At 35.2% G+C, this 27,188-nt stretch overlaps 3 protein-coding genes across 5 annotated transcripts; all 3 read left to right on the top strand.

The window, feature by feature from the left end:
• The first annotated feature begins 431 nt into the window (after positions 1-431).
• LOC120144811 (protein EFFECTOR OF TRANSCRIPTION 2-like) lies at positions 432-3,243 on the top strand. Its single transcript, XM_039158774.1, has 3 exons — positions 432-635; positions 785-1,120; positions 2,021-3,243. The coding sequence occupies exons 1-3, from the start codon at positions 543-545 to the stop codon at positions 3,005-3,007; spliced, it is 1,416 nt and encodes a 471-aa protein (XP_039014705.1). The 5' UTR covers positions 432-542; the 3' UTR covers positions 3,008-3,243.
• A 565-nt stretch (positions 3,244-3,808) lies between these two features.
• Positions 3,809-4,661, top strand: LOC120144729 (probable caffeoyl-CoA O-methyltransferase At4g26220). The gene is made up of 3 exons (XM_039158726.1): positions 3,809-3,973; positions 4,206-4,337; positions 4,443-4,661. Exons 1-3 carry the CDS (start codon positions 3,809-3,811, stop codon positions 4,503-4,505), a joined length of 360 nt encoding a protein of 119 aa, XP_039014657.1. The 3' UTR covers positions 4,506-4,661.
• A 3,907-nt stretch (positions 4,662-8,568) lies between these two features.
• Positions 8,569-15,700, top strand: LOC120144810 (zinc protease PQQL-like). 3 transcript variants are annotated; one of them, XM_039158773.1, is made up of 21 exons: positions 8,572-8,887; positions 8,972-9,218; positions 9,408-9,533; positions 10,074-10,211; positions 10,296-10,430; positions 10,520-10,777; positions 10,877-11,014; positions 11,145-11,214; positions 11,330-11,543; positions 11,919-12,024; positions 12,307-12,540; positions 12,728-12,892; positions 13,065-13,214; positions 13,305-13,396; positions 13,668-13,749; positions 13,855-13,938; positions 14,122-14,238; positions 14,444-14,554; positions 14,870-14,950; positions 15,119-15,305; positions 15,482-15,700. In XM_039158773.1, exons 1-21 carry the CDS (start codon positions 8,688-8,690, stop codon positions 15,544-15,546), a joined length of 3,000 nt encoding a protein of 999 aa, XP_039014704.1. In that variant the 5' UTR covers positions 8,572-8,687; the 3' UTR covers positions 15,547-15,700. The 3 variants fall into 3 exon arrangements, 2 of the variants coding, with proteins under 2 accessions (XP_039014704.1, XP_039014703.1); XM_039158772.1 differs by having other exon boundaries at positions 15,119-15,301; positions 15,475-15,548; XR_005518062.1 differs by lacking the exons at positions 14,870-14,950; positions 15,119-15,305; positions 15,482-15,700 and having other exon boundaries at positions 8,569-8,887; positions 13,673-13,749.
• The last annotated feature ends 11,488 nt before the right edge of the window (positions 15,701-27,188 follow it).

The raw sequence follows: 27,188 nt of genomic DNA, 5'->3' as shown, positions 1-27,188 counted from the left end.
TCATTTGATTATAAGACGTTATTTTATTGAATCCTTTAATAATTAAAAGTTACAAAATAATCCCTTAATTATTTATATAGTCTAAACTCATCCTTTCATTGTTTAAGTTGAATGTTAACATGTTGATTGGGTATGAACAAATCATATTTTAATGATGTTTATTGACACTATTGTCATTTTCAAGTATTGACTCGATGACATAATATTTTAAGTATTGACTCGATGGCGTACTATAAATAGAGATTATATCTATAAAATACAATTCAAACGGTTGTAAGATCACATTTTATCATATTTCAATCAATATGTTAATGTTTAATTCGAATGACCGCTAATTTTTCTGTAACTTTTAATAATTATAAGACCTAATAAAATAATACTCATTAGTTGTGTACTATTTATGTACTTTATCCTTGAATATTTTAGTAATAAAGTTCCTAAAAAGGAAGGCAATCTGGCGATATTATAATGAGGAAGTCACCCGTAATAAAGTGGCGCAAGCAAAGACAACGGTCCTCTTCCTCGAAACAGATCCGGTGCCAATGGGATCGGCTAGATTCGCCGATGCGGTCACCAGATACAACCGAGAAGATCACAAGCAGACCAAGCACGACTCCCACTTCTCCAAATGGAAGGTTCACAATTCTAACTCCATCATCTCCCCTCACTTCCATCTAATTATCATGCGATTTATTCATGTAATTTTGTTAAAAAATCATCCATAACCACTTTAAATCTGATTTATAAACCTTATTCTCTTTCTGGGTCTTTTGTGTTTGTTTAGATTCTTATAGGTCCTCATGACTGGGAAGACCATTCAATGGGGAAAGAAGGAGTGACCAGATACAGGGTTGAAAATCTTCCTAAAAGTTCAAGCTCAGGACTTTATGAACTCGCCATATACCGTACAAATTCCTCCACCAGGGACCATCATGGCAAGCTTGACCCAGACAAGGTCTTGGTGGTCTATCTCGGGGAAGCTGACAATGTTAGGACAAGACTCCAACAATATGGCCGCACAGGTGCTCATCTTGGTAGAAATGGCTCTGCTGATCAAGTATGCGGATGCTTTGAGGACATTTTTGCAAGAGGCTACTCCATTGGTTACAGATGGGCTCCCGTGAGTAAAATTTCTTTCTTTTCAGTTTTATGTTTCCTTTTTAGCTAACCTTAACTTGATTGATGTCATATGAGTGTTGAATGGAAACTGATTCAGAAATTTTGAATTTGAAGTAAAATTGTCATAGTTTTTAGTAGTAAAAAACAATTATAGGGTCATAGTTCATACATGGTGAATGAATTCTGGTGATGTTTTAGTCATCTTCTAGTTTGTATTCCTTTGATTTGTTAATAATCCTTTTCTTATTCTTTTTTTTTTTGGAAGTTTTTCTAATGTTTGCTGGTTATGCTGCAATACTCTTTTATTGGAGAGTTGCAATATCGAAGTAATTAATACTGTGAATATTAATGCTTAGGAGGGAGAAAATGATAGTAACTAAAGGAAAAATGTCAGCTTCCCCCTCTGTCACAACTCACAACTTACCTGAAAGCACCAACTATTTTGATTTATACTGATCCAATGTGAATTTTCAAGGGCAGTTTGGTTTGGATCAGAATGCAGTCTCACCTACAAGCCTAAGCTCTATGTACTTGTTAAGGTCATTTTTGCAAGTGATGAACATCTATGTACATAAATTCTTAATACTGTTAGTTAGCTCTTAGCCTTGAATTAATTCCAGATGGTCATGGAAAAGTCTTGAATAGAACCCACTGAAAAGGTTTAGTTCTGGACTTTAACTGAATGATATGGTTTTTGAAGGACAAAAAGCTTTGAAAATGCATTCATCAATTAATGTTCTTATTACATGCTGATCCTCTTACACATAAACATGTAAATTATGCTCAACTGATTGTCTGTACTCAATAGTCTCTTCCCATTACTCATAGAAGAATGTTTGCATTCAAATTTTGCTTTCGAATCTGATGTTTGATGTTCTTTTCCCTTTCTCCTGTTAAATAGATGGAAAACAAGGCTGATGCTCGGAGAACCGAAGCTCAGCTTCTCAATACCTTCGATTATGCATGGAATAAAGGTTCTAATGGTGTGCGCCGTCACAATGATATCCTTCGGAAACTAGATAGACATGCATCCAATCTTACCAAGCTAGCCAATTTCTCAAGAAAGCATCTGCCCTTCCTCCAGAAGCAAGTAGGCATCAAAATCAAATCAAGCAAGCTACTTTCGGATGACAATGAATTCAGCAAGCATACTGATGGAGAGAGCCGCCAATTTCTGCAGCAAGTTTTTAAGTTCAGTAGATCCCAGCCTCGGTTAGTGTCGGATCATGGTGGATCAGATAAGAATGACACCATCACTTGTGGGGTAGTTTTAGAAGATGGTTCCATTTGTAGAAGGCCATCGGCTAAAGGAAGAAAACGATGTGCTGAACACAAGGGCAAGAAAACTAAATGGTCCTCCACAAGGTCAAGTACAAGTGAGACAACAGAACCGCATAAAGGGGATTATCCCGGAATTGAGCATTGCGATCCTATTTGTGGGTTTGCCATGATTGATGACTCTCTTTGTTCAAGGCATACAGTTTCTGGGAGAAAGAGGTGTGATTTACACAAAGGGAGGAGAGTCTACAGCTCCGATTCCGAGACAACAAGATATCAGGCAGTGCCATATGCGGTTTTTGATTCATATTCTGATGAAGATTCGGTTTTCGATGCAAATTCAAGATTTAATTCTAGTAATCAGAATAACTGCAGCAACAGTAGTAGTCGATCCATTTGTGGAGCACCCACCTGCAAAGGTACTCCCTGCAAGAGAACAGTTAATGGAAATGGAAGGTGTTGGCAGCACTTAAATTATAGTGGCAGCGGCAGCAGCAATTCTATTCGTCACTATGTTGATTCAGATACATCTATTTGTGGAGCACCCACCCACAATGGTTCCATCTGCCAAGTAACAGTTAAGGGAAATGGAAGGTGTTGGCAGCACTGATCACTGATCGGTCGAGGCTGGTTGGTCCGAGCATTGATCGGCCAAGAGTAGTCATTTCCCTGTTCTGTGGGTGCCGGAACCATAGGATTAACTTAATAATAACATGATTTATCTATTCATTTTCTGTTGGATTATGTATTGTTTTATGAGGATGCTGTCTGAATGTTGTGAATCTCATGTATTTTCTGCCAAGCATAAATTATTTTATCTATAGTCGGTGAAATTTTTCTTTAAATCTTGACCGTTGATCTTGGAATTTACATACACAGTTTAATGACCGACAAAAGAAGGAAACTTTCATCTCTAAGCTAAATCCTTCCTTGTGAAAATATATTAATAAAAACAGTATAAAATACATCATATACGTATTTAAAACATGAAAACAATGTTACACACGGATCATTACAAGGTATGCATGAATTTGGTGTGAACTTTATATTATTTATTCTCGTTTATCAAGCATGCCATCGCAGAATTGGGAATTTACAACAAACAAATCATTTTTCATGATGGTGTTGGTGAAGAGCATTGAGTTATACAAAGTATTTTTTTTTTTCATTTACAAATTATCAATCTTTCATATAATCGATTCAACCAACTGATTTTAATCAGATTGTTCTAATTTTGAATTAGTATATTTGGAGAAAGTCTACCCTAGGGAACCATCGCCTCTAAAGGAGATTCGGGATGTTATTGCAAATCATTCAATGTAAATCTGTCTATCCGTTTATTTATTTGTATCTTGATACGAAAAAATTCTTTGAATTCGACTCGGTCCAAAAACATGCCTATGAGCTATAGATGGTGATTGTATGGAGCAGGTATTTCATGAGTACTGCACCAGATACAGCTCAATTAATGGGGATGCTCCCCAAGCTAGTGAATACAAAGAAGACCATTGAAATTGGTGTTTATACTGGCTACTCTCATCTCCTCACTGCTCTTTCAATCCCTCGTGATGCCATGGTAATTTGCATCTTTCCTAACACCTCGATTTAACGATCCAATCATAATTTGTTCAGAAACTTTTCTAGCTATTAGCACCTCACAGCTCACGCACCCCTGCAAACACAGCAATTTAAATTCGAGACTTTGAAAAAAAACAACTCTCTTTTTTTATTGAGGTGGCTTGATGGATTCACTATGCCCAAAATATAAAACTATGAATGATCTACTTAATAATAGAAACTATTTGCAGATTAGAGGCATAGATCCAGACAGGGAAGCCTATGAGATAGGTCTGCCTATTTTCCAAAAAGCTGGAATGGAACGCAAAATCAACTTCATTGAATCCAAAGCTTTACCGGTTCTGGACAAGCTTCTACAAAATTTAAGCATTAAATACCCTTCTTCTCAATCCCAACTTTGTTTAGCAATTTCTTCAACTTTCAATCAAATCAAACTCATATTCCTTATTCTGGGGTTTTGATTTCAGCAGAAAGAGAATGAAGGGAGTTTTGATTTTGCATTTGTTGATGCGGATAAGGATAATACCTGAATTACCGTGAGAGGCTTTTGAAGCTGGTCAAAGTTGGAGGACTCATCGTCTTCGACGACACGCTTTGGGGAGGCACCGTGGTTCAACCCGAAGAGGATGTTCCGAGAAAGAGAAAGGAATCATGGAGGTCGATTATCGAGTTTAACAAATCGATTTCGACGGATCAACGCGTCGAAATCTCTCTTGTTCCATTGGTGATGGGATCACCATCTGCAGGCGCGTTTGTTGATCTTGTTCCAAACTATCTTGCAAGCATTGCCAACAAGAAAAGCAGGTTAGAAGCAAGAAGAATCAAAATTCTTCATGTATCCTTCCAAAAAGAAGACTTACAAACAAGCAGTATATGATCATCCAACAGTATGCACCATCTTACAACATCCAAGTCATTAAATAACTTTCATACAGTTTCACACAAGAAATGTCCATTCCCCTTCAAACTCTTACACGGTTGGCTCATTCAAGTGACCAAATCAAAGTAATCTTCCGATCTTAAAATTACTTGCCCACTCTAAAATGTAGTATTTAAAAAAAAATTGAGATTTAAGAATCACATGGATAAAACAAAGTACCTGATTTTGAGCTGTTAAACACGAATGCTGAACTTAATTAGACCTAAGTTTTAAACTCTATCAATTATTGTCTTTTGATATACTCGAGATCTTAGTATCCAAGATTATTTTTGATTATCCTATAACTTTGATCAAGCTTAAAACATACCTTTGAAATCTTAAATTATTTATATGTAAATATCTTTAAACTTTTAAATTTCAAACCATAGGATGCAGATAATTACTACCCACTGGATTTGAAGAAGGTGGTAGTGGCCTTACAAGGCTTAATGCTGTTCATAGCCCATAGGAGTATTAATGCAGCCGAAACCAGAGTCGATACGAGGAACACGCAAGCCGCTAATTGAACAAATTATATTACAAACAGAAAATAAAATCGAAAATAAAATCTTTTTTTAACATATATATTAAAACAAAAGATTGTTTAAAAAAAAAAATAGGTTTTATTAATTAAAAATATAATGTACAACATGAAAATTTAAAGGGAAAAAGTAAATTAAAATTTTTCCTTGAATATATGTTTCATCTTTCAAAAAAAACTTCAGTAACTATCAATAATGTCATTGTCTCTATTCGAACCTAGACACAATATTAATTTAGGCATTAAGATTAAGAGAATCAATCTAATTGCTTTGGTTTCAAATATATCAATAAACTATAAAAAAGGATCTAACTTTATGAGATCGTCAAACTTTCTTAATCATAAGGTGTAACGTAATAAATAAAACACAAAATGTAAACAAAATATTATAATAATAGACAAATCGTATCAGAAATACAGACAAATTAACGCTTTAAGGATATGTAAAAATAAAAATAAAAATAGACAATATATTTATTTAGGTATAATTTAGAAGAGGATTGAATAGAAAAATGAGCGATGATACCGCTAAATCATCACCTAAAATAATACTTTCAAAAAATAAAAATTTTACTTTAAAGGAAAAATTAGGGATTCGTTAAAAAAAACAAAAGGCTATTTACTTCGTCAATTGAAGCAAGTTGATGATTATTACTACTTAAAAAGCAAAACGAGGTATCATAAAAGTTGAGAAAAAGAAAGTTAAGTGGAAGGAACTGAACCTTTTTGATAGATACTATTGTACCTCACATGAACCTTGGAGGGACTCTTAACCAAGATCACTTATTATTTATCATATTATATCTTAATTATTAAGGTCCATTTGAAATTATTTAGAATCCGTTACAATTCATTTTATCTAGACTTATATTGTCATATCATATCATATATTTTTATTTCATGAATTGTTTATTTATTTTATCTTATTGATAAGAATTATGGTTTTTGATCTCTCCTTCACAATTATTCTTTTTATTTTAGACGAAGAGTTGTGATCAGTGAATTGAAAGTTAAAAATAGATCATCATAAAAAAGAAAAAGAAAAATAAGAAGAAGAATGATTGTTGCAAAAGGTGTCAATTGCTTTTGATCATGATCAACCTTTAGCAAGTATGTTAGATGTAGGGTTATGGCGATTATTTGTAAGTCAATATGTTAAGCTAATATGGTAATTAGATCTTAAATTTCATAATGACGAATCACTTAGGTCTGTCATCGATGTTCATTTTTTTTCGTTCTTATTCTTTATAATCTCGATCATATTTTTTTAATAAATTTTCACCTTGTATTACACGGGATGAATCATTCATCTTCCTCTTATATCAATAATTATGTGATGTGTGATTTGTTTTTGTATCAATAGATATGACGTTTTTTTTATTTTTAAAATAGTTTTTATTAAACATGTTTATATAAATACAAAAATTATTTTTTAAAAAATAAAATATTAAAATATAAAATAAAGTAAACTGAACAAAATGCATTGTATAATAAAAATTAAATCAAGGCGTGGAATAACATCCGGAGTTCATCACAAAATATCTGATGCCTCCCAAAATTTGGTCATAAAATATTTTAATATTTAGTGTAGCAGTCGGTTAAGCTTTCTCGTCATCTCCACAGAAAACCAAAACATAAAGACAGTACTCAGCCGTCCATTTTAATAGAGTTGAATTCCAAATTGTCGGATTTCTTTACTTTTCTAACATATGCAACTAACAAGTTCAACAAAAAGAAAATGCAACTTTCCTATAAATTTCCCCCAAGTCAGATGTAATCGAATTCTCCTATTTAATAGGCAATGTATTTTATTTTTTCATATTAGTATTTTATATAATTGTTAGTTAAACTTTCCCATCAACTCCAAAAACAAAGCTAAGCCACAGGAAAACATAGCTTATTCCTATCCGAATAATCTAAAAATATTTGAAAATACTATTTGTAGGCACCAATTTTCGTCCAAATCTTTTTACACTATATAATATAGATAATAGTTTCAAAAATATATAATATATATAGTTGTTGAAGATACAATATAGTTTTTGAAAACATAATATATAGTTTTGAAAAACGATTTTTGAAAACATATATAATATAGTTTTTGAAAACATATATAATATATTTTTTGAAAACATATGATATATAGTTTTTAAAACGGTTTTTGAAAACGTATATAATATAGTTTTTGAAAACGTATTTTTGAAAACATATAATATATAGTTTTTAAAACAGTTTTTGAAAACATATATAATATTAATATGTATATATATATATGTTATGTATAATATATCTTTCTAAAATCATTTTTAATTTTTTTTGATCATTTATAAGTTATCACTTTATAACCTATGATATATATTAATTTTTTAAAAAAAATTATAATAGTTTTAATCTTTTTAATGCGAATATTAATTTTTTTAATAATTTAATTTATATTTTTACTATTTTTTATATTTATTTTTTTAGTATTTGAATAATTTTATATTTAAAATTTAAAATAATTTTTTATTTTAAAAAAAAATTATATAATTCCTTGAACTTAAAAAACCAATTTAATCCACGAATAAAATAAAAAAAAATCAATTTAGCCCATCGTCACTCGTCTGTCATGTCATCAATCACAGTGAATTGTCACATCAATAATGTAACAGTGAATGACGAACAATGTTGGTCAAAGGGTAATATTAAATTTGTTTTGTGAGATAGAGGGTAATTTTGAGAGAGAAAATAATATGAAAATTACAATAATTTTTTTAAAAGTATAAAGGCTTGAGATATTTTTTTACTAAATTACTATTATCAAGAATCTTTAGAATAAATAAATAAAAGCTCCCAATTGATATCTTTCTTCTCCCATGTATTATAGATTTAATACGTAATAGGAGCAAGCGTCGTAAGTGAAAATTATTTGTGAAAAAGAAAAACTATTATTGAGTGTCACCAGACATTGTGGAATGATTGAGAAATGAGGGGGCAGAAATTTCGAGGCAGGGGAAAAAGGGGTTAATCATTCAATGGTGGGGCCATGGATGGATGGATGCATTTTCACGCGGATTCCACGCAAATGCTACGAAGTAACAGAAAAGGAAAAATAATGGTTTGCCTATTGACTTGAACCAGATTTCTTCCCATTCCGAGCTCACTTTTTTTATTTTATTTGACAAAAGACTTTTCCATCAAAACAAACAGCTCCCATCCCATATACATCCTAAACCATGACTGTTCCATTTCTCCCACTTGTTAACCCCAAATATGCCTTTGCTTTCACCCCATACCCACCGCTCTCAGCTCAGCCCTGGGCCTCCGGAAATGAACATGGAGTTGGATAAGGAGTTTGATGTTCTACCTTTTGGTGTGGATTACGGCAGGCTTGAAAACGGCCTCGTTTACTATGTCAAGTGTAATCCTAAGCCGAAGAAACGAGCTTCTCTTGCTCTTGCTGTCAAAGTCGGGTTAGTCAAGTTCCCTCTTTCATTCCATTCCAGTTTTATGAATATTTTGGGATAAATCTGGGGTTCTTGAATGATTCATGGCAGCTCGATTTTGGAAGAGGAAGATGAGCGCGGAGTTGCTCACATAGTTGAGCATCTTGCCTTCTCTGCCACAAAGAAATACACGAACCACAGCATTGTTAAATTCCTCGAAAGTATTGGAGCCGAATTCGGACCTTGTCAGAACGCATCCACATCCTTTGATGAGACTGTGTACAAATTGTTGATCCCCATTGACAAGCCTGAGCTTTTATCTGAAGCTATTCAAGTCCTGGCTGAGTTTAGTTCAGAGGTATCACCGAATTCATATGCTCTTCACCCCCCCCCCCAAAAGAAATATACCCATATTTGAATATATATATATATATATATATATATGATACAAATACTTCCATAAAAAACCGTGAAAAAGAATAAACATAAAATCACGTTCTGTATTTTCTTCTTTTAGTTTAAAGCATTTGTGAGTTGTGATATGTAGATTCGGCTCTCGAAAGATGATTTGGAGAAAGAGAGAGGAGCAGTTATGGAAGAGTATAGAGATGATCGAAATGCTAGTGGAAGGATTCTTGATGCGTATTGGACATTGATGATGGAAGGCTCCAAGGTAAATTTACTGAATCTAATCTTTTATGAACCTTCATTCATTTCTATTAAACCATTTATCAGTACATTTACAAATTTGGTGCTTTTGCAATGCAAATATAGTTGCACGAAACATATTTGAAAGAATTTCAACACTAAACATCTTCTAATCATTATTTCCATTTAATATTGCACCAATTAAATATGTCAAAATGGAAGGGTCTATAGTAATAAGATTCAAATGTAAGTGTCGGATAAGAGTATATTTTTCAATAAGAATGTTTTCAAATCCTAAGTATTTAGGGTCATACTCTCGAATCCATATTTAGATATGTACGGTACATGAGTGTTATATATGAATATGCATCCGACATGGATATACTAATTTTTTTTTTGAAGATTTTTTACATAAGGGATCATATCCTCATCATGTCCAAATATATGTTGGACAGTGGACACTGTTGTTCCATGCATCATGCAAGTCTTTAATGATTTTAAGCAAGTAATCAATCATGAACATTGTTCATTTGGCTCATGGCTTCTCAAACCTGGTTAACTGCAGTATGCTGATCGATTACCGATTGGACTGGAAAATGTAATAAAAACTGTTTCTCCTCAAACTTTGAAGCAATTCTATAAAAAATGGTACCATCTATCCAATATGGCAGTGATTGCTGTTGGAGATTTCTCTGATACAAAGGTTGGTCTCTGCTAATTTACAAACTTCTCCAACTGGAATGAGCAGTTATGGTAAATTAACCAATCTTTTTTGCTTTCTATCCAGAGTGTCATTGAATTGATAAAGACTAACTTTGGGCATAAATATTCAGCATTTGACCCTCCACCGATACCCCAGTTTAAAGTTCCTTTCCACGAGGATCCTCGCTTTTCATATTTTGTTGAACCTGAAGCTTCCGGGGTTAGTAATCTCTTTAGTTCTTTCAACTTTTTCGTGCTTATGCATGTTGAAATATACATTCTTTGATGTGAATGTTTGTTTGCAAAAAGTCCGCAGTGGTGATTAGCTATAAAATGCAAGCAGATGGAATGAAGACAGTGAAATACTATAGGGAAATGCTGGTGAAATCCATGTTCCGTATTGCTCTGAATCGAAGGTTGTTTCGGATTTCCCGAAGAAAGGATGCGCCCTATTTATCATGTTCGATTGCTTCATATGTTCTTGTTCGCGATTTAAAGGCTTATATAATGACTTCATCTTGTAAAGAAAAGGGGACTTTAGAAGCCCTTGAATCCATGCTTATGGAGGTCTGCCATTTTTTTCCTTCAACATTCTGATTTGCTTTGTCCTTTGTTTTTTGTGTACTTAAATTTCTCTTAATCTTTTTCTCATGCATCGTATGGCAGATTGCAAGAGTACGACTTCATGGATTCTCAGAACGTGAAATATCTGTCGCTCGAGCTCTACTGATGTCGAATATTGAATCTGCATATCTGGAACGTGATCAAATGGAATCAAGCAGCTTGCGATATGATTATACACAGGTGTGTGATAAACGGTCACCGACAGTCCGACCAGATTAACCTCTGGTCCTGTTTTTATTTTATTCAATCCAAACCTAAAGCACCAGCCTATGGAAAATGTATCATGTCATCGTGTTTTTTTGTTTTGTAGCACTTCACTGATAATAAACCCATTATTGGGATAGAATATGAAGCTCAGCTCCACAAGTTTATTCTCCCTGGTCAGTGAAATGTACCAACATTCTTAAATTTTGCTGCTTTAAGGAGCTTCAAAATAAGAAAATAATTGAAATCTCATATAATATCTTGTTCAATTCATGATTTTATCTTACATAGATATATTAGCATCAGAGGTATCCAAGTTTGCTGAGAAATTATGGACATCATGTAGCTGTGTCATACAGATAGTTGAACCCCAAGCTTTTTCCGTCATCGATGACATGAAAAATATTGTCATGAAGATCAACAAGCTTGAGAATACAAGGAGCATTTCTCCTTGGGATGATGAACATGTTCCGGAAGAAATAATCAACTCAAAGCCAAATACAGGGTAAACTTGACATATTCTAGCTTTAGCTTCTAAATGAGTAACTTAGCTTCTAAGTTTCACCAGGTGCTTCTATCTATAGCCAGTCTACTGTCTGATTATGGCCCTGTTTTAAACTTTATGAAGTATTGTAGAACAATAAAAATTATTATTATTTTTGAATAATCAACAATCAAAATTAATTAATGGGAATATGGGATGATACTTTTAACCAAATTTAGCTCAATAAGTTACCAGTGCCTTTCTAAACGAGCCTTTTTTGTTATCTCTAAAATTCTTTAATTATACATGTTTGCATATCCCATTTTCGGCATTAATAGATAACTTCTTCAAAATTTAAGGTTAGGTTTATAATCTGAATTTTATTATTTTCTTCAGGAACATTGTTGAGCAGCGAGAGCATGTAAATATTGGAGCTACTGAATTGACTCTATCAAATGGCATGCGTGTTTGCTATAAGTGTACAGATTTCTTTAATGACCAGGTATACATGCTTTCTGGGTTTCTATGTGCCTGGCAGTATCAGTAGTTAGAAACACACAATATTGCTCCGACTCTTCATTTTCCTTGAAATATTTGTATCTAACACGTTGAATGTAAAATTTTAACCCTCCAAAAACCTTTCAAATTCATGGAAAAACTTTAAAAACCTCGGTACTTTCTGAAAGCCATTTAACTTTAATTTCTTGGAATTTAAGTCATGACTGCCTTAATTTGATTACTAGTTCATGTGAAGCATATAAATCTTACATTGTTGTTTCAATAGGTTCTTTTCACCGGTTTCTCCTATGGTGGTTTATCTGAACTCCCAGAAAGCAAGTATTTCTCATCTTCAATGGGATCAACAATTGCAGAGGAAATTGGCATGTTCGGTCATAGACCATCGGTGCTAATGGATATGCTGGCCGGTAAGAGAGTTGATGTGGATATAGGGATCAGATCTTACAAGAGAACATTTTATGGTGGTTGTTCACCCTTGTACTTGGAAATTGCCTTTCAGGTTTGCTTTATTAGACTCTGTTAACAGTGAACCTGTTGCTTTTTTTTTTTATTTCCTTTTATTCTAAAATATTATTCAATCAATGATTACCTATGGTACTCCGATTCTTCATTTTTGTTATCTTATACATCAACAACTAAATTCTAAAACAAATCACTCACTAGTTTCTGATTATTCCTTTTGGCAGCTTGTTTACCAACTTTTTACAACAAAAGTAACACCAGATGATGAAGTCATGAAAAGAGTGATGCAAGTGAAAGAGGAAGCAATTCTTGCCCGAGAAAGGGATCCCTACACTTCATTTTCTAAGCGAGCAAGGGAGATCAACTATGGGAACTCTTATTTTTTCCGGGTATTAATGATTAGTATCCATGTTACTCCGAGTCTCTGACTCTTTATTTTTCTCGAAGTATCGACATCGATATAAAAACATAACCTTCCAATGATGTTCAAATACATCGAGATACTTGCAAAAATTCTTCTTGTAGTATACTTGTAACCTAAGATTTACTTTTGATTTGCAGCCTTTTGAAATAAATGATCTTCAGAAAGTCAATCTATTAAAAGCATGTGAATATTTCAATACTTGCTTTAAGGACCCGTCGACTTTTACTGTCGTAATCGTTGGGAAAACCGATCCCACAGTTGCAGTTCCTTTGATACTGAAGTATTTGGTAAGTTGAAGATCCTTTTTTTTTCTACCTCCCCATTCTAGGAATTCATGCTTTGTAATTATGTTATGAGTTCTTGATTTTTGCATGCAGGGTGGAATAGAAAAGCCTCCTCAACCTATTCTCCATTATAACTCTGACTACATCAAGGGCCTTCCATTTAAATATCCTAAATCCATGACTAGGTAAGTTCACTGCGGTTTCAACTTTTGACTCTTCATTTTAGTTTAAGTATCATGTTTGACATGTACTCGGACATTGGTATGGAGATATAACTTCCATTCCAAGGAACCTCCAAATTCATAGAAAAACACAAGAAAAACATGCATGTGTGTCGAATATGTACTCATATTCGATATTCACACCTGAGTCCAAGTAACATAAGAGATGCATGTCCGATGATAATAGTTTCATGGAGCTCACATTGTGTTCTTCTGATATGTGATGCGCTTGTAGAGAAATCGTATGCAGTCCCATGATCGAAGCTCAATGTATGGTCCAGATATGCTTTCCTATAGAGCTGAAGAATGTAGCCATGGTTTGTTATTCTTCCAATTTATCTATTATTAGAAGTCCATCAATGGAAACCTGATTCTATTATTGACTTTTACAATATCTTTCTGTTGGAACAATGAAATTATAGGAAGAAGAGATTCATTATACAGGGTTCCTAACCAAACTACTAGAAACAAAACTACTTCAGCTTCTCCGATTCAAACATGGCCAGGTATGGTGTACCGTGTATCTATGCTGCTTCAACTTTTATTTTTTTTTAAATATCCGTGTCTAACATCCATGTCCAAAACATTGGTATCAGAATATGAACTCTATGGATCCTTTAAATACATTGGTATCATTTGTCTTACTCTTCAGCCAATTTTGTTTGAACAATTTTGTTCTGTGTTCCCAGATCTACTCTGCAAGTGTTTCAGAATTCATTGATGGTGATCTACCATGTCTAACTGGAGATATTTGCGGTAACATTCGAATTGAATTTTCCTGCGATCCAAAAATCTCATCGAAACTGGTAAGTATTTTCACCTTTATCGATCACGACTATTCATTTTTGGTAAAGAATCCATATCCAATTCCCACCAGGAAAATTTTTCAGGGTATGGGGAAATGATTTTCTAAAGACCCTCTAATTGCATAGGAAAGCTTAAAAGAGTTTAGTATACTTATACAGACTCATATGTGACACTCACATTTAACCGTGCAATATTTCTTAACAGGTTGATCTTGCTTTGAATGAAATACTACGTCTTCAAGAGGAAGGGCCCTCAGATCAAGATGTTGAAACCATACTCGAAATTGAACAGAGAGCCCATGAAAATGGATTGCAGGTTAAACTTCTTCTACTTTATGCATTCAGTGTTTATTTCATTTAAAAACCATTTAAGCAAAGAATCTTAAACCTCCATCTTTTATCTTACCAGTAAAACAAGTTATCTACTTATCTTCATCTCAGTGTTACTCTAACTCTTCGTCCATTTGAACATAGGGATATGATCTTTTAAAGAACCTGAGTTTATGAAAAAAAAAATATGAAAAAAATTAAATATACCATAATGATTAAGATTTAAGATGTTAAGACAGTTTAATTTATGCAGTCGGCTTGTCATATGAACTAATTACTAACTTAGTCTTACACTTTGCAGGAAAACTATTACTGGCTAAATCAGATTCTCGGCAGTTATCAATCACGGATTTATTCTGGTGATATCGGAACTTCTTTCAAGGTTAGTGGAAGAATAAGGGGAAAGGTTGCATATATTGAGAAAATATGAACCGAGTTAAATGTGGAAGTTAATCTGCACAGAGTTGCCAGAAAATATGTTCTATTACAAGTTATCTTATTGAGTAAAACTGCTAATGATTTACTTACTCTGATCATTTGTGGGGTGCAGATTCTAGATGAAGGGCGTTCAAAAGTAAGAAAATCTCTGACGCCATTAACAATGCAGTTGGCGTTGCAGAGGATAATGCCGCGCAGAAATCAGCACACTGTTGTGATTCTAATGCCCCAAACATCTTGGTTCAAGAGGATAAAATCATTTTCACAATGGACCCGTCAAGGGATAGATATGAAGGTTAGTGATCTTACCATTTTTGCTTTGAATTTTCAGTATCGGGTTCGAACTTCCAAATCCATCTAATGCACCTTTTAAAGGTGAATATATGAATGAACGAAAAATTCGGATTCTTGTTGATTTTCATTGTTTCTTGTGATGCACGGGATCAAACAAACATATTATATTGGCAGATTTTAGCAGCAGCCATTGCTGGTTTCACAGTTTTGGCTCTCGGTTTTCGGAGACACTCGAAGAAATCTTAGAAGAAAAGAAACTGTGTTTATTCAAATCTCCATTTTCTGATGAACATGGAAATTTCATGCAAGTCAAGAATTCATTGATGGAAGAGAGTTTAGTTCCAGCATTATTGATATTTGATTTCCAGTGTGAATGGATTCAGCAACATATTGTGTTCTTTGTATGTTCCGATGATAGGTAGTTTGTAGTATCATAAATTTTGATATTATATTGTATAAATTTTTAAGACATTTGTGTTTCGCATGCATTCTCAATGATTATAGTGATTTTTTTAATTCTGTAATGTTATTCAGATAAATTTTAAAATAAAATGCTTGACATATATTTGTTTACTCATGATTTTATTTTTTTATCATAACTATTAAATTATGAATTTTCTTTATATATATATATGTGTTTATTTTAATTTGATATAATTTAATCCTTTATTCAATAGTCCAAATTCATGATTTTTTTAGTTGAATTCTTTAGTTGATCTTATGTAATTTTAATTTAATTTGAATTTATAAATTACTAATACAATTATTGATGTTTCACCATTTAGCATTTACATATTTCATACACAAATAATTATATTTATAAAACATAAAAACAAATTTATATATTTATATTTATAATTGAATTAAAATTAAAATTTTGAGTGTACATTTAACCCACGATTATATAATTACACCAAAACGATGTTCATATATCAAATTACATGTTAAATTAATATTCATGTATAATCTAATATGTTTTAAATGACAAACATGTAAAAATAAACTATTTTAGTTACTGTAATATAAATTAAGGGTGTTTCAAAATCATGTGTGGATCTATTAACGAATATTTTTTTAATATAAAAAGGAATCAGCTATTATTAAAACTAGGTGCTATCCAGCTGTGAAACACCCTAAAAAAAACAAACGATTCCAAAACGTGTAAAGCAAACAAGGCAAATAAAACGGCAAAACGAAAAGAGAAAATAACCTCAGTGACCAAAAATCCCATATAATATACGATTTTAACTAATTTTTTCCGGATTTGTCAAAATGACCAACAAAATCGCAATGCGATCGCTAATTCGCAACGCGATCTCCATTATCGCAAATTCGCGTTGCATTTTCGCAATGCGATAGTTGAAAATCGCGTTGCGATGGTCTACAGTATCGTTGCGATTTTCCCAATTCGCAATGCGAATAAGTAAATCGCAACGCGAATTGGGAAATTCGCAATGCGAATAAGTAAATCGCAACGCGAATTGAGAAAATCGCAATGCGATACTGACTATCGCAATGCGATAATAAAAAATCTCAACGAGATACTTACTTTCGCAACGCGATACTGACTTTCGCAACGCGATTTAGATAGCGCCATTCGTATTAACGCGTATTTTTTTTTTCAAATTCCAAACACGTATTTTTTCTTAATAAATCGGAAAATGAACCGTCCACAGTAATCGCAACTCATAACCTCAAACCCAAAAACACAACACTCAGTCCCATCTCCATCTCTCACTCTCTACGGCGAAATCCGTCCCCATCTCCGAAGATTTCCGTCCCCATCGCCGGCGAAATCCCTCACAACCATTCACAGTCAAAAATCCCTCACAATCATTCAGAAATGGAAAATCAACCTCCGAGGGTTAGTTTTTTTTATTTTTATTTTGAAATTTTTGCATTATTTTAGGTTTTTCATATTGAGATTGATGATAAGTTTACTGGTAATTTCAATAATAGATTAACCATTTCACTTAGATTTCTTATTAAATTCATTCGATTGCTGCCAATACTGCTAAACTGTTTAGCCTGTGAAGTTAGTATTTGTCTTTGCTTTGTCTTTTGGTTGAAGTAATGCAGAAGAAGAATAGTTTCGAGAATGAAAATCGCAACGCGGAAATAACTATCGCAACGAGATAATCGTAACGCGAAATAAAAATCGCAACGCGAAACCAAAATCGCGTTGCGATTTTCATTTCGCGGTTGCGATTTTCATTTCGCGTTGCGATTGTCTGGTCGCGATAGTCATTTCGCGTTGCGATTCTCTCGTTGCGATAGTCATTTCCGCGTTGCGATTCTCATTATCTCGTTGCGATTTTCATTTCAACCAAAAGACAAAAACAGTGTTGCAAATTTTAGTTTCAAGAATAAACTACTATTTATGTTTATTGTTTTGTTTTTGGTATATCTTGACAGTGTAATTTTTGGTATATCTAACTTGGTATGTTTATTGTTTTTTTGTAGAAACTTTTTTCGGCTTCATTGACATTAAGGAATAAAGTTAGCCTAGCCACTACAATTGCTTCGAAGCTTTCACCTGCACAAAGAAAATTGTTTGAAGAAACCTGCTTCGGGCCATGGCTGAGAGTACAGCATCCGGGTGGAGATGCTAGTTTGACCCATTTGTGGCTTCAGACCATGACTAGCGATCTACCCGACAGTATACAACGTGGTGAGGAAGAGATATGGTTTCATTTTCCACCGGCGTATACTTGTTTTGGGCGGAAGGAGTTCTGCTTAATCACTGGTCTACGATTCGGACACGATGATGTAGGCCGGTACACTCGTCATATCACCCGCCCATCATGGTTATCCAGGGTTTTTCCTGATGAGTCAATAGAGAAGCCGAACTTACACGTCGACGACATGAAGAAATTGTTTAATAAGAAAGATGGTTTTACTCGGATGAATGACGTCGATGTTGTCCGAGTATGCCTTCTACTACTTTTGTATGCCGGCTTTCTAGGCAGAGAGGCCAGACAACCTATTCCTCAGGAGCTAATATTATTGGTAGAGGACCTAAATGCATGGAATCTGTTTCCGTGGGGTTCGTATATATGGAAAGCTACCTGGACTAAGTTGTCGTCTGCCTTTGATGACCGCAAAAGTTTGCGGGGCGATGGGTCGAAATACACTTTGTCAGGCTTTGTTTGGGCCTTTAAGGTAAGAATTCTATATATAATGTTTTCAAAATTATAATTAATTATTAACAATTACTAATGTTTGTTATTATATTGTTTGTAGATTTGGATATTCGAGGCTTTCCCCAGCATGCGGACATATGCATTAAAATCCTCAGATGATATTCCTAGGGCTATTTCCTGGAAGAGGAAACGTATGTTGGATTGGGAAGACTTAATACCATATGCGACAATAAATAATGTAAGTTAACACAAATACTATCATATATAAACAAGTTATTAATAGTAGACGTTTAACTTTGTTTTAGTTTTTATATTTTTAGGAGGCCAACACTCCATTAATGAGACTGACACCCACGGAGGCTGAGCTTGCCACTGATTGGTGGCAAGCTAGTCAGCGTTTTTTTGATGGCACGAATGATGAGCAGCCTCCACTTCCTCCACTTCGAGAGCCATCACCTCGCCCAGAGCCATCACCTGATCGACCCGACTGTACACCTCTACAACGAGAGCCATCACCTATCCCGTCACATCATCGAGTCTCTTCTCCACCATCACCTCATGATAGGCGACCGACAAAGATGCCACGACTTCTATCTCCCTGTTCTCCACCTCCACGGGATGAGTCAAGGGAGTTACGTGATGAGGTCAATGCCTTGCGTGAGGAGATCGGTACTCTACGCGATAACGATGGTGCATGGCGTGTGGAGGTGTCTACTTTACGTGGTGAGGTTGCCGCTCTACGTGAGATGGTAGTATCGTTGCAGAATGAGGTTCATACTCTACGCAACGAGGTAAGTTTAAGATTTTCCATATTTAACTTGATGATAAATTTACTCGTAATTTCACTTAAATTAACCATTTCACTTAGATTGCTTAGTAAATTTATTCGGTTGCTGCCAAAACTGCTAAACTTTTTACTTTAACACTGTGAAGTTAGTATTTGTCTTTGTTTTGTCTTTTGGTTGAAAGTTTGAAATATATTTATCTTTGTTTTCACTGTTTAAATATCATGCCTGTTTATTTACTGATATTTGTATTTTTATTTAGCGGACCGATAAGGTGGATGCTTTACGTCGGGTTTTTTCTTGCACGACAGAGTTCACGCATCAGACGGCGTGCACGTGCTATTAAGTCTCCGTATACCCCAATAGTGCGAAGACACCGTAAGAAGAAGCCCGACTCGCCTATCATCCCTCAAGATTCCACTCCTATCGTTGAAGAGGCCCCTATCATTCCTCGAGAGTCCCCTCCCACCGTTCAAGAGGCCACTGTCATCGTTGAAAAGGTCCATCCCACCATTCAAGAGCCCGATTCACATGGCGTCATATGTAGGATTCTTGAGAAACCCTCTGACGTGCCGGACATGATGGATTCAAGTTGGCTCTCGTATGAGTTACCGGCCAGTACCATACCGGTATCTGAAGAGGAGAGGAAACAACTACCGGACACAATTCTGGATAACACCCTTTGGGCTAAGACCGCAGTTGATTTTTATCTACATGAGCGAAGCCATGGGTGTTTCACTGACATATGCAAGCTCAATGATGATATCTATTTGTTGCTTGATCGGTCTTGGTGGGGCGTATTATTAGGGGTCGAAGACAATGGCTATTTCGATGGAGGGGTAAGTCTTATATTTTTCTTATATTTTCATTTGATTAATTTGTTTAAAAATTAATGTAATTCACTAATATATGTATTTTTTTGTAAAACAGCATATCGATGCGTGGGTGTCACGTCTACTAATAATTAGGAAACTTAAGGAAAATAAAAGAAATACACGGTATACAATAATGCCGACGGCTTTTAACGCAGTTCACTTGAAGAATCAACGAGATGAATCATTTGCGTTGGGCAATGGACAAGCTAAACTTTATCCTGCATGGTGGGAGGTCGATAAGGTTAGTGTTTATTTTAGATTGAGTTTAAAGGTATTCATAAATAAGTGCGCAAATGAATGAATTATTACTTATGATTGCAGGTGTTTATCCCTGTTTTGGAACGTAACCATTAGCTTCTCGTCGAGCTTCAGATCCCATCCCTTAAGGCAATAGTATATGACAACATGATAAATTACATATCATTGGCTGATTTAAGAGATATTATTAAGGGATGGAGCTCTTATTTGGCTAAATACTTGGATGCGATAAATTATTGGACCCGTTCTGGAAACAAGAAGCCAAAGAAGCTCAATATTACAGTTAGCAGAGACGAGACCGCACCACAACAAACGAAAGGACCCAGAGGGGATTGTGGTCCTCTCGTATGCTTGGCGTTGGACCGTTTGATCACAGGAAGTATAAAGTATCTACCTCCCACCGATATAGATAGAGCTGCAGTAGGCTTGTGGTTTCGACATTATATGGCTAGATCGATATATACGAGACGCTGCCTACCTGCATCCGCGTTATAAAAATGTCCATAAACAGTTGGTATGTTTATAGGCTTGTGGTTTGAAAATGTTTGGTTAAGTACCTAGAATTCAATAATTTGCTGTTTGTAGGTTTTAGATGTGTAGAAAGTGTTGTTTGAGCAAATGTTTGGTTTATGCAGGTTAATCTCAGAAGTGAGCTACGTGAAAATGATATATGGCTGCAAAAGTTGATTCAATAGTAGAAGTGTTATTTTCTCTAATAATTATTGCTTATTTTTTGATTGTTTAATTGATTTGTAAAAGGTGATTTGTAAAAGTTGATTTGTTTAATTGATGTTAACATAATTCTTATTTGTGCTTGTTTAATTGATTGAAATGTAATGGTTGATTTTGTTGATTTCAATCTGCATTATGTTGAAGGCAAAAAGTACTATCGCAATGCGAAATGAAAATCGCAACGAGAGAATCGCAACGCGAAAATGAAAATCGCAACGCGAAATTAAATTCGCGTTGCGATTTTCATTTCGCATTGCGAAATTCGCGTTGCGATTTTCATTTTGCATTGCGATTCCCTCGTTGCGATTTTCATTTTGCATTGCGAAATTAGCGTTGCGATTTTCTTTTCGCATTGCGATTCTCTCGTTGCGATTTTCATTTCGCATTGCGATAGTAATTTCCGCGTTGCGATGGACATTAAGATGATTGCCTATTAAGTGATAACAACTGGAACAGATCATAGCAATTTTCAAACTTAAGTTACTAATACATGCCTAACTGAAAATGTTAAAAGTTCACACATAAAATCTACATAATACAACGTTTGCATTTAAAAATCACCTAAGTTAACAGTCCCAAAAGGTGAAGCCAGTTGTGATTGGGATTTTAAAGATGATTGCGATTTTGATTGCCTTTTTCTTGACACCATATGAGCTTTGGATTTTGATGATGATCCATATTTGGTAGAGGAAAAGATGATTGTGATGGCACTGGTGATCCACATGTCAACCTTGTATGACCACTTTCCTTGCACCGACTACATGTCGATCTCTTCTTCTCTTCACCCTTAGACGGTATACGATCGTGACTTTTTGGTCGGCCAGGTAGCCTTCTGTCCATGGTTGGTGGCAAAACTGTTTGTAAGTCATCTGGTATGTCCCACTCAGAAGGATGTGAAATAGGGTAGACAATCTCGGCATAAGTCTGTCGATATACTTCTGTAGTGTAGCAATCCATAGCGTATGTGCTTGAATCATCTTGGTTTAGATGAAGAGCAACTTTTATAACATGGCCACATGGATAACCAGATGTTTGCCATTTCATACAACTACACGTCCTTGCATTTAGATCGACAAGCCCATTTAAGTTATTATCCAGTACTTCAAACAAAGTGTTTGAACATGGTTCAACTCTCCATGACGTTGACTTCACAACATGTTTCGTTATCTTTTTTTCAGTCCATGGTGTAACACGATGTTCCAATGTTCCTGTAAATTTAAATAAATAATACTTAGTAAAATATATGATAAGTTACGAATTCAAAGAAATAATACCTGCATGGTTTCTTTTCTTGTAGTACCACTGTTGAATAGAGGCTCGAAAAAACTCCATTAATATAGTAATGGGTAATTTCCGGGAATGACGACTTAGAGCGTTAATTGATTCTGCACTATTAGACGTCATGAAACCATATCTTGCTCCAAGTTGATGTACTCTTGACCATCTTTCAAACCCGACATCTTCTAGTGTTTGAGCACACTGAGGCAAAACACGTCTTAAACAGTTTATATGCTTATTGAAATCCACTTCCCGATAAGCCTTTACAGCCTTCCAGTATGTCCATTTGTGCTTTTTATACCAGCAGACCTTGATTTTAGATTTCTATACAATGAACACCACAAAGTCCATGAAAAGCATCTGGGAAACACCTTCTAACAGCGTTGTCAATTGAGTTTGCCCTATCGGATATGATTGTCAGATTGCTAATAGGACCTATGCAATCCCTAAGATGCCCCATAAACCATGTCCATGAATCAGAGGTTTCAGATTTGCCAACCCCGTAAGCTATTGGCAATATCCCATTGTTAGCATCCATGGCTACTGCTAATAAGTTTACTCCAAGGTATCGACCTTTCAAATGTGCTCCGTCAACTATAATAACTGGGCGCATGCAAGTAATAAACGAACGAATCTACAAAATAATATACACAAGAAATATAATCATTTAAATTTTAAATGCATGTAACTAACAGAAATGAGTCAACAGAATTATATTGATTTACTAACCGCAGCACCAATGGCGATAAACAGCAACTCAAAGCGTCCATCTCTATCTGTTTTGATATGAGTTACCGACCCAGGATTTTTCAGCTTTAAATTGTGACAATAAGCCGGCAGTTGGGCAAACGATGCTTCTGGCGACCCCCTCAACAATTCCAAGGCATAACATTTGGCTCTCCAAGCTTGAGAATATGATATACTAATCTTGAACCGAGCATTCATGTCAGTCATAATTTCATGTCCCCGATATACCCTGCCATTCAAAAACATTAACTCAGCCAGAAAACCACCCAACACCTTTTTGTTTGCCTGTCTATGGTGAGGAAAAACTTGGGTTCTTGAACATGTATGTTTATCAATAAAGGTCCTAACTTGAAACATTGCGCAATCTTTTATCCTCTTTGCAATCATACGCCACGTACAGTTTTTGTCAATCGTACACCTTGTTTCGAAACGATCTTTGCTTGATTTGTTAACTTTTAGTTGATAGCCATCTTCCACACATTTCGTATACAAAGCTATCTTCAAGTCTTCCTTTGTATCAAAACAATCATCTTTCTTGATACGAATAACTTTTGTGTAACAATCAACTGCTTTCTTTGCCAACTCTTCTTCCGGTAACTGAAGTAATTCTGGCATATTCCAGTTATACTCCCGTGGAATTTTCTTTTCTTCGGGGACTTTTTCTTCTTCTTTTTCTTCTTCAGGATTATATGAATTACAGAATGGATGTTCAACATGTTCATTCACAGTCGTAACTTCCTCCTCATTATCATCAACAACATCTTCCTCGGCAACGGGTGTTTCATCATCAAAATTCGGGTATTGACCAATATCAAAATCATTACACGCAGGGTCTGTTTCTTCTTCTGAAACATCATCAAAATCCGTGTATTGACCAATATCAAAGTCCGGGTATTGACCAAGATCAAATTTCGAATACTGACTAGTACTCACAATTTTTTCTCTTGGCTCATCATCGTCTAATTGGTCAATACGAAAACCGGAATTTGGTGCTGAAAGTTGATTTGGATTTGGATTAGAGAAAGGCTGTGGGTTTTTTGACCCACTTAGTTGATTACTACCCGCTATTGACCCAACAATACTACTTCTAGGTTCAACAACATACAATGTAACATCATCACTTGAAACATTAATGTAAGCAATGAATCGTTCAACATCTTCATTGTTGGTTAACAAATAAACTTTACCATTTCTCTGATAAGATAGCCTAAATCCACTTAGGGGCTCTAAATTCAATTTCTTTGAAACACGTAACATTAGGGTTTCATAAGTTAACTTCTTTAATGACAGTTTTAGTTGAAGATTCATGGGTAAAGGCATATATTGTAAAACACCATGAACATTCTCCCATGACCCTCCAAAACACAAATCTATCCAAACATGATCAACATTAGATGATTTCATGGTTGTAACTAAACAAACGAGATGCGAAACTAAGACCTGTTGCCGGATGGGGAAGGATGTCGTTGGATATTGGAACGAATGTCGCCGGAGAGAGTGATAGATGGAGATGGCATGAGTTGCGATTTAGGGATTTAGGTTATGAATTGTTGCTGCTGCGTATATATATACACTCAAAATTTGGCTTGCGAAACTAAAACCTGTTGCGAACTTTGAAACTCGCATTGCGATTCTGTATTATCTCGTTGCGAAAGTCAGAATCGCGTTGCGAAAGGCAATCATTTGACCATCGCAATGCGAAATGCAAATCGCAACGATAGAATCGCAATGCGAAATGAAAAAGGCAACGAGGATTAACATGCATAAACTTTTAACAATTATTATTGAATTCTAGGTACTTAACCAAACATTTTCAAACCAAAAGGAGTATATATGTTAACAAAACTTGCATTATGTGTATTTTATGTGTGCACTTTTAACATTTTCAGTTAGGCATGTATTAGTAACTTGAGTTTGAACATTGCTATGATCTGTTCAGTTGTCATCACTTATTAGACATTCATTTGACTATCGCAACGCGAAAATGGCTATCGCAACGCGAAAATGGCTATCGCAACGCGAAAATGGCTATCGCAACGCGAAAATGGTTATCGCAACGAGAAAATCGCAATGCGAAATGAAAATCGCATTGCGATTTTCTCGTTGTGATTTTCATTTCGCATTGCGGTTTCTCGTTGCGATAGCCATTTCGCGTTGCGATAGTCTGTTTTGCCTTCAACATAAAGCAGATTGAAAATCAACAAATCAATTATTACATTTCAACACAAATTATGTACACATCAATTAAACAAATCAAGATTTACAAATCATCTTTTACAAATCAATTAAACAATCAAAAAATAATAATAATTCTTATTTCTTCATCAATTATTGAATCAATGAATCAACAACTTTGTGACCCCATACATCCATTTCACGCAGCTCACTTAAGGATTAACCTGCAGAAACCAAACATTTGCTCAAACAAGACTTCCTACACATCTAAAACCTACAAACAACAAATTATTGAATTCTAGGTACTTAACCAAACATTTTCAAACCAAAAGGAGTATATATGTTAACAAAACTTGCATTTGACTTACCAATTAACAATGGACACTTTCATAACGCGGATGCAGGTAGGCAGCGTCTCGAATATATTGCTCTAGCCATATAATGCCGAAACCACAAGCCTACTGCAGCTCTATCTCTATCGGTGGGAGGTAAAAACTCTGTGCTTCCCGTCGTCAAACGCGCCAAGCAAAGGCATACGAGAGGACCACAATCCCCTCTGGCTCCCGGCGATTGCTGTGGCACGGTCTCGTCTCTGACAACTGTGACATTGAACTTCTTTGGCTTCTTGTGTCCAGAATGACTCCAATACTTAATCCCATCCAAGAATTTAGCCAAATGAGAGCTCCATCCCTTGAAAATATCTCTCAAATCAGACAGTGATATGTAATTGATCATGTTGTCATACACTATTATCTTCAGGGATGGGAGCTGAAGTTGGACGAGAAGCCAGTGACGACGTTCCAAAACAGGGATAAACACCTGCGATCATAAGTAATAATTCATTTATTTGCGCACTTATTATTAACACCTTTAAAAAATTTAAAAATTAACACTAACCTTATCGACCTCCCACCATGCAGGATAAAGTTTAGCTTGTCCATTGCCCAACAAAAATGATTCATCTCGTTGATTCTTCAAGTGAACTGTGTGAAAAGCCGTCGGCATTATTGTATATAGCGAATTTTTTTTATTTTTTCTAAGCTTCCTTATTATTAGTAGACGTGACACCCACGCATCGATATGTTGTTTTACAAAAAAATACATATATTAGTGAATTGCATTAATTTTTAAACAAATTAATCAAAATCATATATAAGACAAATATAGTCTTACCTCCCCATCCAAATAGCCACTGTCTTCAACCCCTAATAGCACACCCCACCAAGACCGATCAAGCAACAAAAACATTTCATCGTTGAGTTTTCTGATGTCAGTGTAACACCCTTGGCTCCGCTCATGTAGATAAAAATCAACTGCGGTCTTAGCCCAAAGGGTATTATCCATAATTGTTTCCGGTAGTTGTCTCCTCTCCACTTCAGATACCGGAAGGGTACTAGCCGGTAACTCATACGAGAGCCAACTCTCATCCATCATGTCCGGAACCGGTGGGGGTTTCTCAATACTTCGATATATTACCCCATGTGAATCGGGCTCTGGAATGGTGGAAGGGACCTCTTCAACGATGACAGTGGCCTCTTGAACGGTGGGGGGGGGAATCTTGAGGGAGAAAATGGGCCTCTTGAACGATTGGAGGGGACTCTTGAGGGATGACCGGTGAGTCGGGCTTCTTCTTGCGGAGTCTTCGTACCATTGGGGTGAACGGAGACGTAATAGCACGTCCACGCCGTCTGATGCGTGAACTCCGTCATGCAAGGAAAACCCGACGTAAAGCATCCACCTTATCGGGCCGCTAAAAAAAATTAATACATAAATCAGTAAATAAACAGACATGATATTAAACAAAGACAAATATGTTTCAAACTAGCATTGTATTCACCCAAATCATTATTCTATCATAGTTCACAAAATGCTCAGATAACATTCCAGAAGTAAGC

Source organism: Hibiscus syriacus, unplaced genomic scaffold (assembly GCF_006381635.1).
Source record: "Hibiscus syriacus cultivar Baekdansim isolate YM2019G1 unplaced genomic scaffold, ASM638163v2 tig00110890_pilon, whole genome shotgun sequence".
In the NCBI taxonomy this organism is placed as follows: Eukaryota; Viridiplantae; Streptophyta; class Magnoliopsida; order Malvales; family Malvaceae; genus Hibiscus; species Hibiscus syriacus.
Note: the sequence above shows the minus strand (reverse complement) of the source record. Positions and strands in the feature narration are given on the sequence as shown.